General features: G+C 36.5%; 1 protein-coding gene across 1 annotated transcript; it reads left to right on the top strand.

Annotated features, from left to right (window-relative positions):
• Nucleotides 1-1,118: 1,118 nt before the first annotated feature.
• LOC139708442 (endothelial differentiation-related factor 1 homolog) lies at nucleotides 1,119-10,309 on the top strand. The gene is made up of 6 exons (XM_071620393.1): nucleotides 1,119-1,250; nucleotides 4,060-4,111; nucleotides 5,817-5,894; nucleotides 6,512-6,594; nucleotides 7,764-7,857; nucleotides 9,314-10,309. Exons 1-6 carry the CDS (start codon nucleotides 1,173-1,175, stop codon nucleotides 9,364-9,366), a joined length of 438 nt encoding a protein of 145 aa, XP_071476494.1. The 5' UTR covers nucleotides 1,119-1,172; the 3' UTR covers nucleotides 9,367-10,309.
• Nucleotides 10,310-12,274: the final 1,965 nt, after the last annotated feature.

A 12,274-nucleotide genomic window follows, 5' to 3' on the forward strand; every position in this document is an offset into this window, starting at 1 on the left:
GTATAAAAGGACAAGATCGGTTCACAACATCAATTTTTGGTAACAGTTAATGTAAATAACAAGTACGCATATATAAAATTATGAACATAGGTAAAAACACATGAATCCCGGTTACATTCATCGCCTCTTTGTTCCAGCACTACTCGTCAAGTACTTATACAAATTTCCTTTACTGTGTATATAAAGTACCATACCTAAAACTTTTTTAAAACACTGGTATCATACCAATAATAAAAGTCATGAGACTCTATTTATGACACTTTTTTGATATATCTGATTAATCATCTATCAAAATGGTGATCAATTTCTTATTTATTTTATTTATTTATTTGTTCAAGATTTCATGCGTGTTCACAAAATGTATGCAAGTACATCTCATATAGCCAAGACAGAATATATACGATAAGTATACATTGATAAGAAGCAGTTACAGAAATAGTATACAACTCTAAGAGAGCTACGTTATTCAAGGTAACGAACACGCAAAGGAATTGCAACATAAGCTTAAAGCTTGAAAATCGTTGCAACCCCCATGCACACATTCTATATGCTTACAAATAGTTTAAATGATGAGTTGGGGGGGGGGGTATTTACAAAGAGAGGAACATGAGGGGGGGAAGAAGAAATGCATGTGTGGTGCCTATTTGTCCTGTCGGACATTGACAAGAGAGAACAAAAAGAAAAGTTTAAAGTGTCAAATTATTATAAGCAAATTATACTGATTAAATTTCTCATAAATCCCATTCAAATGTCGATTTCAGGGGAAATATATGATCACAGCAAGATTAATAGTTAATAGTACCCAGGAGTTATTTTCACCCATGTCTCAATTAATAGTGTCATCCATGAAAGGTGTTTCCAGAAATATTTCTCAAACCCATGCGACTCACGAGGCGTAACAAGGCCGAGTTATGCATTAGCCGAGTTTATTGCCATTACTCTCATCTTCGTTCTGTACTGTGTGAGGCTCGCGCCCATATATCTGTATACTGTATGTACACGTACACCATGTATCGACCACGTACGTACAGTAATAACAGCATAATAGCGTACGGGTCGTACCTACACACACACGGTCATCACATTTGCTCTTACACTAAACTGTTGAAATACTGATGGTGTGAGAGACTGAGAGTGCTTTAGTTTCAGTTGTTTAAGAGTGAAAACTCATCATGGCAGAAGCAGACTGGGACGAAGTCACTTATTTGAGGAAGAAAACGCCTAGAGCCGCACAGTTGAGGTCTCAGCAGGTAAGCTGCGCCTTTGCATATCAATCAGGTCTAAAACAGAAGTCAAAACCTCAGTAAGATTTTAAGAAAACGTTCTGCCTGGGTGGCCATGAGAGACATTCACTATTCGTGTTGTTACAGAAAGACAGAGTGACGGTGCGGTGTGCAATCGAGAAATTTCTGACTTGGAATATAATAATCCAGGCTACACGCCACACGTTGGAGACTTTACCACTTTACTGTAAGAGCTCCAGATTCTATTAATTTAAGTCTAACGTTACACTACACAGATCGCTTCAAAGCTGACAAAAGTTCAAGCTAAATTTTATGATGATGTAATTTCCTGTACTTCTATAAGTTCTTAGCCTAACTAGTCTAACGCTAGTTATAGAAGCTAGATTAGAACCTCTCATCCATAAAGTGGAAATGGCCATGGCCCGGGAGAGAGAAGAGCTGCAAGATTCACTCTGAATCTTCTTCTTCTTCCAGGTAGAGTGCAGCTTCAAGTTTTGAAGATTATCGCACTGTGAAATGCGTGTGAGTGTGTGGACCCTCACACACGTCTAAGACAGGATAGCTTTTGTGCAAGTGCGTACATGTATATGCATACAACGTGTAAGTAAAAATTTGTGTCCTCTGGAGACAAAACTATTTCTTCTTCCCACTTCAAAAGAAAACGTTCTGCCTGGGTGGCCATGAGAGACATTCACTAACGTGTTGTTACAGAAAGACAGAGTGACGGTGCGGTGTGCAATCGAGAAATTTCTGACTTGGAATATAATAATCCACTTTACTCAAGGTATCACAGTACCTTGAGTGTCACCAAGAAAGTGACATGCTAACCATGAATGATGTATGTACGGTTGGTCCTACTAACAGTTACTTATTGACCGCCTACTTTCTATTTGCCTGATAAGAATATTTAAAATTTAACGCTAAAATTCACGTAAAAACTTGACCTAAAAATTTACATGATTGAGAAAATCCAGCACTATCAAATGCTGTTGTTCCCTTTTCAATTCGAAGTTTCAGTGTAAAAATATCGCCGTCAAACTGAGTGCCCTCTTTTTAGCTCCCCGCGGTGCTGCTCCTTTTTTAGATCGACCGCTGTTTTGTATTGACAATGCACACAAAGCGAGTTGTATTGAACACCGTGTTGTAGGAAGCTTTTTAGAAAATGCATTGACATCACATTACGATTCGGTTAGAATATTCATTCGAAATTTTGTCCTTGATTAAAACCATTAAGGAACAGTGAATTTTCGCGTTTTCCCACACATCCTCATCAACGTTCAAGTCTGTCAAAGCCAACATTTTTATGTACTCTGTGCGCATTGCAGTGCGTACTAAGCGTTCTGTGCGCCAAAACTACACGGTCGGTTTCAAAAAGGGTGGTCGATGTGTAGTAGAGCTACCATACAAAATACACAATAAATACATGTAATAATCTTGCTCATCTTTTGACACAGGACCATATGCCATGAAAGCAAACAGGATTGCCCTGTCAATGAAAGCCACCCAACCTCAGTATCAGAATCAGATACCATACTTGCAAACTCATTTACTCATGGAGTCATACTGAGTAAACATGTAGCATCATCATTCATTCTTTTTGAGAACAGAATAAAGAGCTAGAATATATTTCCTGCCCTCAGAAATTGTTGCATCGCCGTCTGTCTGTTGGAGCCTTCCATAATCAACAGAGCGTTGATAAACAGTGGCTAGTCTATGTTAGATTTGTAAATTACTGTCTATGTGCTTGTAAATATCTGTAAATCTGTTACTCTATCACTTGAATGGCTGTATAAATTATGGTAAACACACACAGTCTGCAAAAATCTTCAACTACAGTTGTACATACATGTATGAAGGAGGCAGAAGAAGAAGAAGGAGCTCATTAACTTGAATCTAGTAATATTTATCAATGATGACTACGTTGTAATTTGTAATTTGTAGTCTACAGCACAACACATGACATACATTGTACCATTGCCCTGGTTCATTTGCTTGTAAAGAGTGTGCAGTTTACAGTTGTGCCTTTTTATTGTTTGACACTGAATTGACACTGAATTTATTTTTCTAATCATGCTTCATCTAGTGTGTTTGTTTAAGTACCACAATCAGCAATCATTTGAAATATTTCATCACTCCATAACATTACATAGACTACATCACATCTTTTTTTTCCCCCAGATGCTACCTACATTGTAGGTACAATACAACTGTAGGTACCCTACTGTCTAGTTTTAGGGTCTGCCACAGTACATGTATTTCGTAATCTGACTTTTGAATATATTCAAAATTTGCAAAAGTATGATACCAATATTATGATAATGAATAAATGTTTGTGTTTAGTAACTGGCATTGCTTGTGAGTACACTGTAACCCTAGATTAGAGACAAGGCATACAATACCATGTACATTACAATTTCAGTCCCAGATCTAAGCAAATATCCTCAATTTTATGTATAACACTCTTACAAGTACATGTACATCTAGTCCTTGTGAATAAAATTGTGTCAAAATTGCACAGTACATATTGTTTTTCCAGCATGTATCAAATCTTTTGATCAAGTGAATTTGATGTCTATTACATTGCATGAAGTGTTGATTTCTGCTTCACTTCTCAGTATTGGTGATTATCGCCCCTCAGTATGGTTGTCGTTTTGTTTTCATATGTTTTCATTTTGTTTTATATTTTTATACGTATATACATCTTAACCCTATGCTGAAATTTCTGGTATACCGATGATTGTTTGGCATGAAGACTTTTCATTCAAAGTAAGATAATGAAACATCATGCTGTCTTTTGCCTTTTTTCCCCCCATAGGCAGTCAATGCAGCACAGAGGAAAGGAGCACAGGTTGATACAACCAAGAAATGTGAGTACACAAAGCACCAACTCCCTCCCCACAACCCCATTGAAAAAAAAAGAAGAAGAAGAAGAGGAGAAGTACACTGTACATTCAAGCAAAATACAAAAACAGGAACCACAGTATGCAGTATAATAGAATTTGTATATTGATGACTTTTCTTCATGCTGTCTCACTTAAATTACAAATCTCATTTTGTGTGGTCAGCAACCAAAAATACTCTTGTGATGACTTCCCCCATCTTGAATTGCCTGTAAATTGTCCGGATTCACTGTGCACTGTAGAGTGGAATCACTGACTGTTTTAGTCAACAACAAACAAGAAGAGCAGTATAATGACATATGATTTTTGTATTTCTGTTTTAATTGAAAACTATAGCATTTGCCATGAAACACAGTACATATCATACCTGTAAAAGTATAATGCTCAATGGAGCATAAATGAACACACAACCAAGACAACACAATACAACACAATACAACACAACACAACACAACGAAAATGTCTCCCTGCATATGCAGTGGAGTCCCACCATAACAAGAGCCATGGAAATAAATTGCGGTCTATAAAATAATAATTACATGTATTGAAATTACACAATAACAGGGAAAAGCAGCAAACAATCATTCACTCCAAAAACACTAAAACGACTCTGCCTAAGTGGGGCTTCACTGTATATTACCCATGTCTGCACAAAATTAGAATAAAATAACATTCTTTTACTGATTAATTACTGTGGTACATGTATGTAGGCAGGGTGGTCCACAACTTGAAATTTTAGCATGTTGCAAGCTCAGAATCTGAGAATATTGCAGAAATTGAATATGCGCGGAGCACACACGATGAGTACGTAGTACGCAATATTTTGCTGCTTATCTCTCTTTGTGCTGCTTACATTCAATGTTCTCTCTCATGTTTTGCACACAAATATCTAAAGTACCTGGTAGTTTGATGTTTCTTATGTTATGCACATGTTTTGCACATTTTTTAATACTTTTACTTTGAGCTTGTTGCAAATTCTTAAGGATGTTGCATAGCATGTTGCTGGCTTTTTAGGATGTTGCACAAGAATTTTAGCATGTTGCAGCGACATGCTAAAACCCCTCGTGGACCACCCTGGTAGGGGGAAGAGGAATCAAACTATTATATAATTTTGAAAGTGTCCATTTTTTTGAAATGAGAGCCCCATTTACCCCTTTTCTCAGCTATTTTATATTCAATTTTTTGTTTCATTCGAACAAAAGACATAAAGGATAGAAAATTTAAATCTACCTGCTGAAATTTGCAGCGAATTACATACATGTATATAATTATTTCATACATAAGAATAAACAGTAATACAACTTACACCTGTCATGCCTATTTCCAGTATCAACACCAAATAGGTAATTAAAATCAAGGTATGCTGTAGAGAATAATGACATATAATTGGACATCAATATCTTAGACCAAATGACAATGAGATATCTCTCCTGCTGGTACAACACTACAAGTGGTCTCTTTTACAAGATGGACGTGGTCTTATGGTTAGATTGTGAAAGGATTCTTTTGCCTTGTGCTTCTGCTTTATTCTTCAACTGTCCAGACTTTGGGATGCTTGAAAACAATCGGTCAGAGAAGAGTTCCAGGATGAGCGTTAATTTCTTCCGACTGTAAACCATCCAGATTTGCTGTTTTGTAACCATACACTATATCTCTTACACTGTCAATCTAGACAATGCTGGGGGAAATAGACAGCACATGAACAACAAAGACACTGCCAAGTTGGATCGTGAGACAGAGGAGCTTCATCGTAAGTATAGTACAGTGTATGATGACATTTAGATGTTTCCTTGAGATTCCACCTGCCAGAGCACAGTTTGATTGACATAAAAATGGGCATGTTTAATGTGTAGAATGGAGTGAGGAGTTGTACGGGGACATGACAGAAGGCAAATCTTCGTAGTCCCGGAGATTCTGCAAGAGAGTCCCTGAAAACTAATAATTTTCCTTCCACTCCTGATAAAATAAAGCCTCCCTCATTTGGGAGATATTTCCTATGAATTGTATGAAGGCATGTAACACACAAATGTCTAAAAAAAGATAACAACTTGCAAATTCTCATTGGAGTTTTTGTGATTGTGTGTTCCAGATAGTTTTCTGCTTATTTTGATGGATACAGTTTACACGTACAAGTAGGTGTGGTTTACTTTCATGTTCAGGTCTAAATGTACCCGATGATGCATTACACACATACATATGATACATATTAATGAGTTTGCATAATTATGCACATGATTGTATATTATGTGTATCTTAATTCATACTTGACAATTTGATACAGTTAGGTATCCATACACTTCCTTAAATGCAAGGTGACCACAAGATGAAGCTAACTGACCTGTGTTACTATAAATCTCTCCAATACAGATAACAGAGTGTCAATGGACGTTGGGAAGATCATCCAGAGAGCCCGGCAAGAGAAGAACTTCACCCAAAAGGATCTTGCTACTGTGAGTGCTGTGTCACATTTATGCCAGATCGACTGGGGTCACTTTTCTTTCTTCCATTTTATAGGACTTCAAAATCCTGTGCCGTGTTGTCAGAAAGAGTAAAAACCCAAAGCAATACAAACTGATTTTATTTTTGTTTTAATATCAAAAAAAAAAAAGAAATTGAATGACATTTGTTGAACATTGGTGGCCAAAGTTTTGATTTTTCTTTTTACTTTCAAGATGTAAAAACTGTAATTCACATAGGGTGGATGAGCGTTCGTTTTATCACAATCAATGGAAATTACCTTTACTTGATAAGACTTTCGCCTGCTGGCTCTGCAGGCTTCTTCAGATCGAGCGTTGTAATTCACATAGCGTTATGGTATCAATACTAGGTTACAGACCTTGATTATCATTTGCCATTTTGTGACACTGCACATCGCATGTAGGTAGGGTTGTAATTTGATTGCATAGTCATGTGTCGAGTCTTACTCAAGTAAAATTGCCAGATGATTCTTACTCTTGCCATCTATTTCTTAGCCTTTGATACAGTGGACTCCCATCGTAACGAAGTCCTCGGGACCAGCAGTTTTCTTTTCATATGTCGAAATTTCATTACAACCGAACAAATAAACAATGAAAATACATAGAGTGGATAATGTTGCAGCTTGAATTTTTACTTTGTTGTTACCGAAATTTCGTTATAACTGTGTTCGTTTTAACGGGAGTGCATTCTACATACATTGTAGAGGTATGTTGATGGACTTGCATGTACATTGTTAATCAATATGTCAAATGTGGCAACGTATATTTTGTACCATTTGGGAGTACTGTAACTGTCAAATCAACCCAAGACGAAATGGACCTTACCATCAGATATTTAAATAGCAATTTACCATTTTTAATGGCATGGTCCATTTTTATTGGTGAATTTGAACAGACATTTGTAAATACAATGTACAAATAAAGAGAAAAAATTGTAGTAAAGTCACATTCTCTCTATTACTAATATTAGACAATGAGGTGATACACAGGCTAACCCAAATTTCTTGTATTGAAGGCTTCGAAATTGGTTAAATATAATTTATAGGAGGAACAAAACGGGAAAACAATCCAAGACAGTTAAGAGCAAGTTGGTGTTGGTACTGGTATGTGAACGTCCTATTTTGTTTTTGGTTTTTTTCCAGAAAATCAATGAAAAGCCACAGGTGATCAATGATTACGAAGCTGGGAGAGCCATACCGAACAACCAGATTTTCAACAAGCTTGAGAGAGTTCTCGGTGAGTGTGTAGTGTAATGTTGAGTTCCTAGGTTAAAGGGATGGTATAGTATTGGTTGGGGTGATGATTCAGCTTATTTAGGAACCACTTTCTGAAATGTTAAAGAGCATACAATTCTAAGAGGAATTCAAAGTTTATTTGATGAAAATCAGTATTGAAGTGGCAGAGATATAAAAAAACAAAACAAAGTAAAACAAAGTGGTCCTAATAAAAGGTGAACCCACCTGTTAGTTTTGTTAGGACCTCTTTGTTTTTGGATATCTCAGCCATTTCATAACCAATTTTCATTGAGTAAACTGTGAATTTCTTTTAGAATTATAATATGCTCTTTTAGATTTCATAAGAGGTTTCCGACTTTTAAAAAAGAAGAAAAAAAAAGGTATTATAAAAACATTGGAAACCTGCAGCCCAATCTCAGCCAAAACTGTACCATCCCTTTAATGTGATAAAAAATCTCTTTATGTGTCGCAGGTTGTTTCTTAAACTTTTTTCTCAGACAGGTGTGCTCATGTACATGTAGGTCCTGCTTTCGGACATGGAAAGCTGATGAAGAGACATAAATTAGCTGTTGTGTAATTAGAATGCAAACAGTCATTTTTTTAATGTTCTTACTTGTGAAATAAGATGAATGTCACTCGAAATTGTTGCTAAATTCTTCAGGAACAACACTGATCTCACAGACTGCAGACTTGCACTGAAGGATCAGAATAAACAGGAGAACATCAGAATGACTTAAGTTCCATTCAGAAAGTTATGTCCTTTTAGATGGGAATTTCATGGGTATTTTATTAGGTCATTGTGAAAGAAGTGTTGTGTTTGAAATGCATTTGTATTTCACATCCATGGTTAGTGAGAAAAGTGCTCAACAACACAAATGGAAACCCTGTTATAATGAGGTCACTGTGGGACTGAGGTATTATGAGGTCATGGGGGCAAGGGTCCTGTGAATGTAATATTATAAGTGTCAATAAATGCCAGTCTTGCTGCTTAAAAGTTGAGAATTTCACATTTTTGTGTGGCATGAGTATTGTGCAGTTTCTAGCCCTATTCATAGGCAAATAATATTCCTTTATTTTTTTTTTAGTGAGGCATTATACATGTGCAATGTAGGTTGCACATTGTGATTGAAAATTGCAACATTTTCATGTTCTATCTCATCAGTTTTGTATTACTTTTGCATTTGTTTAGCTGTTTTACAAAAAAAGGCCCTTTTTCATTTGTTTTGTTGTTAAAAAAAAATGATCTGCAGTGCTTTTCATGTGATGAAATGTGTGATAACTCTTTTTTATGAAAGGAAGTACAGCGTATGTTGTACCATGCGAGATATGTTCCATGGTTGTTTGTCGGTCATGGAGAGGCATATCTTCCAAGCAGTTGAACGAGAAATGATACATGTACATCAGATTGAACCATGGAATGCCTTCTTTTCTCCCTCTCTCTTTCTATCTACCTGTAGGGGTGAAGCTAAGGGGTAAGGACAAGGGCAAGCCGATGGGGGGCAAGAAATGAGAGAGGCTGTGCTCCTGCTCCCCGCACTTTGTGACATGGCCTGGCGCTCGCCCCATCTCCCATCCTCTTCCACAAGCACTTGGCACTCGGCATGGTTATACGTGTGAAGAGTCTGTCCCCCGGCAGACGTATATCGCAGTCAGAGACATTAGTTTGTGTCCTTTTTGTCCATTTTAAACTCATTTTTCATCTCGGTGAAGAGCTTGCCTGTGGGCATTCTCTTTCCGTCTGTGCGGCCCAGTTTTTGTTTCGGCGACTTCATCATGCAGACAAAGTCAGCGCGTGTGTGTTCAGGAGAACATTGCTGATACGGCCCCAAACCAGCAACCCCAGTGGAATCTGATTTGTCATTTATGAATCCACAGTAATGCAGAAAACAACATGTCTTGAAGTTTTTTGGCGGTACGTACAGCCCATGAGGATTCTAGTGCCTATACAAGTTGAGGACAGTGTATTGAAAATACATTGTACAAGTATTAATGATCATCAAAAAGAGTTTCACTGTATACAGTATGTCAGCATCATTAATGACATTTACATCATGTCGGTGCCACTAAAAACCATGTACTGAAATGAAAGGCTGCATGTTGGAAAGAGAAAGTAAGAGGGAGAGAGAGACATGGGCGAAAAAATCATCATATTAGGAACATGTACCATTTACTTTCAAAACCCTCCATATTATTGGATGGGCATGTGTAATATCGATTGAGTGAGGGGAGAGCTTAGAGTGCTTGTGGAACAGGGATAGATGGGACGTGTTTATCATTTTCGAGTCTCTGCAGCAATCCTTGATATCGGTAAATCACCACAAATGCAGCAGAACCTTCATTTTCTTCACTTTAATTCCTCCAAACTTATCACTGTGTCTGTACAAGCCAGCTTAAAATTTGCCAAATACGTATGTCAGAAGCAACATTAAGAATAGGTATAAGGCATGTTTGACTCCGGGGGTTGGGGGGGGGGGATTTTTTCACAAATCTCTGCTAGCTACATATATTGTTCGATCCTGTTGTGTGTGGTTTTTTTTTTCTTTCTTTCTTTTCTTTTCTTTTTTCCAGCAGTAGGGCAACATTATTCTAGGTCGTACCATTTTTTTATGAAGTCAAACAAAAACAAAAATGAATAGAAGAAAAACTGAAATGAAAAAAAGAAAATCAACAATCGATGACAAGCAATGAATGCGATCTGTAAAGTGCCGTACATGTCAAATCCAGGTACATTTTACTGTGGTGAAAGATACATTGTACATGTACATGTACAGTTGTACTAGTATATGAGTCATCATGTGTGGTAATGGTACACTGCATTTACATACATTTGTTGCTACTTCTCAAGTTCAAGTTCAAGTTGATTTATTTCACTTCCAACAAACAAGTACAATTGTAATTAGAAATACAATGAAACACTCGTATACACAGACGTCAGGAAATCAGTACCACAATGCGATAGACAGAATAACATTGTAAAAGAGATATAAATAAATTATCAACAGAGATACAAATAACTATTACGTCACTGTGGTAAATGCATAAACAATATTGCTGGAAATGGAGGGGACTGCTAAAAAAGCAGAGCTTGTAGAATTCACTCCCCTCATAGAGAAAAAATATAATTACAAAAAAACAACGAATTTCCCCAGCATATTGTCAATTCATTTCCTATGAGACATAGGCATAGTGTTATTGTATGTATAAAATTTGCATATCGGGAAGTATGATTGCGGCCCCATGGTGTAAGGAGCATTATTCACCTTTGGATGAAGGCACAGCTGAGTTCAATCAAGTATTTTTAAGGATGTAATCTATTTCGTGGTTCTTCCTTAACTTCCCACTCATCAACACACTGTAAATCCTTGGATTGGCCAGTAGGGAAATCTATTCAAAATTCAGTACATCTGTGTCATCATTTTAAGAAGATTTTGACTTTTTAATTTTGTGAATGTAAGCATTCATGATTGCAACTTGGTAAGAAATGTATTCGTGTGAAAATCCTTTTAAGGCTTGATATTTAAACATAAAATGCACCACATACTGTAGAATGAGATGACTTGTATGTGATTATGCCACCACAGCATCACACATTGTCTACATCTCAAGTTTATGAAGCTATTGGAGATTCTGACACTGTATTGGTGGTAAATAATTTCACATTTTGTTCACAATTACCCAATGAAACAGAAAAAATCTTTATGATCGTTGAAAATAAAAGGTTACTTAAAATTTTACAGAGGAAAAGGCCTGTTGAAATTTTTTCTTTCTCTTCTTCTTCAGGCAGTTTTGAATATTCTGGTCATGCACAGCTATCATATTTTAGCTCTTGTCAGTTTTCACTCCTGGAATTTGTGCTTAAATGAAGACTCAAATATTACAGCAAGCTGCATGTTTATATTGTACCGTGTGATATCATGACGAATTAAAACTTTTTTTTCTTTTTTCTTCTTCAACTTTCAACGGTGAAGTGTCATTTTATTGTATTATTTGGCTTATGGTTCTCTGGTTTTCGCACTTTAAAGGACAAGTCCACCTTCATATACATTAGGATTGAGAGGATGCAGCAATATTAGTAGAACACATCAGTGAAAGTTTGAGGAAAATTGGGCAATCTGTTCAAAAGTTATGAATATTTTGAGTACATCGTATCTGCGCAGTCACTGCTGGATGAGAAGACTACTACAGTGTATGATGTCACATGCGTACAACTATATAAGGAAAATAAAAAGAGAATTTCACAAAACTTTGCTTTTTTAATAAAGTGCACATTTCTTCAACTTGCTACTGACATATGTTAAGGGTAATATTATTACCCCTGTCTTCTGAAAGAGAGAAGTCGAGTGTTCTTTTCTTATGCGAGAAAAATGGAAATACAAAATTGTATGTTGAATTTTCTTTATTCTTTCTTTATATCGTTG

This window comes from Diadema antillarum, unplaced genomic scaffold, assembly GCF_040938485.1.
Source record: "Diadema antillarum isolate AM-2024a unplaced genomic scaffold, OU_Dant_1.0 seq00001337_RagTag, whole genome shotgun sequence".
NCBI lineage: Eukaryota > Metazoa > Echinodermata > Echinoidea > Diadematoida > Diadematidae > Diadema > Diadema antillarum.